Source organism: Rhea americana, unplaced genomic scaffold (genome assembly GCF_003343005.1).
Source record: "Rhea americana isolate MKP2758 unplaced genomic scaffold, rheAme1 scaffold_349, whole genome shotgun sequence".
Classification (NCBI taxonomy): Eukaryota; Metazoa; Chordata; class Aves; order Rheiformes; family Rheidae; genus Rhea; species Rhea americana.
Window position 1 is genome coordinate 636,348 of NW_028186478.1, and position 1,273 is coordinate 637,620.

The 1,273-nt window shown below is 38.9% G+C and overlaps 1 protein-coding gene across 1 annotated transcript in view; it reads left to right on the plus strand.

The window, feature by feature from the left end:
* Positions 1–430: 430 nt before the first annotated feature.
* The window catches only part of LOC146592047 (uncharacterized), a gene marked incomplete at its 5' end in the record, with an annotated part of 3,711 nt that continues 2,868 nt past the window's right edge, over positions 431–1,273 (plus strand). Inside the window, one exon of the mRNA XM_085311735.1 lies at positions 431–1,158. Within this exon, the coding sequence (XP_085167861.1) occupies positions 431–1,158 (728 nt within the window). The remainder of the gene's footprint in view (positions 1,159–1,273) is intronic.

Sequence of the window (1,273 nt, forward strand, 5' to 3'; positions counted from 1 at the left end):
TTTCTCTCCATTTCGTTGCTATCCTTGACGTTCCCTTCCTTTTCCTTCCTCTTTCTCACTTCTTCTCATTCTTTGCCTCTTTCCTCCTCTTCTCCTTTCCTCCCCTTTTCCTGCCTTCACTTTTTTGTTTCCTTTTCTCTTTTCTTCCTTCGGTTTCCTTTCCTTCTTTTTCTTTTTTCCTTCTTTTGTCTTGGCTTTCTTTTTCCTTTGATTCTCTCTCTCTCATTTGAGTCTTCTTTGCTCTTTTCCTCTGGTGTTCTCTTTCTTTCCTTTTTACTTTTCCTATAGCCTTTTATCTTTCCTTCCTTCCTTTCTCTTCCTTCTTCTATTTCCCTTCTTTCATTTTACCCTTTCCTTTCTTCTCTTCTTTCTTTCCATCTCCTTTTTATTCTTTTCTCTTATTTTTCTTTCATTTTTTCCTCCTTTCATTATTTTCTTTTTCTTCCCTAGTTTCTTCATTCCTTTTTTCTCGTACATTTTCCTTTCCTTTATTTTCTTTAGTTCCCTTCCTTTTTTCCTTCTCCCTTACTCTTCTTTCCTTACTTTCCTTCACCTTTTTTTCTTCCTCCTTGTTTCCTTCCTCTTTTACATTTCCCGTTTTCCTTTAGTCTTCCCTTTTTCCATTCTCTTTCTTTTTCACTTGCCTTCTTTCTTCTTTTTTCTTTCCTTGTTTCCTTGCGTGGTTTTCCTTTTTCCTTGCTTTTCCTCTATTCTTTCCCTTCTCATCTTCCTCCTTCCTTTCCTTCTTTCTCTCCTTCTTCCCCTGCCCTTGTTTTCTCTTTCCTTCCCTTGCTTTCCTCATTGCTCTTTCCTCCTTTCTTTGGGCAGGGTGGCGGGCTCCTTCCTTTCTTACCTTCCTTCCATCTGTCCTTGTTTGCTTGTTTCTCTACGCTCTGGCCTTGCTTTTCCTTTCCCTGCTTTTTCTTTCCTTTTGTTCTTTCTCTCTTTTAACTTTTCCTGCTCCAGTCTTCCCCTTTTTTATTTGCTTTCTTCTTTCTTCTTTCCTTTCTACTTTCCTCTTACTTTCCTTCTGTACTTCCCCTCTTTCCTTTATTCTTCCCTTCTTTTTCCTTTCCCCCTGCCTTGCTTCTTACATTATTTCTTGCCTTGCTTTTTTTCTTTCCTGGGGGTTTTCTTTTTCTCTCTTCTGCTTTCCTAGTTTTAGCTTGGCTTGCTGCCTCCCTTCCTTCCTTCCCATTCTTATTTCCTTAGGGGATTTCATTTGTTTTCCTCTATTTCTTCCACTGGCTCTCTTTCTCCCTTTTCTCCTTTT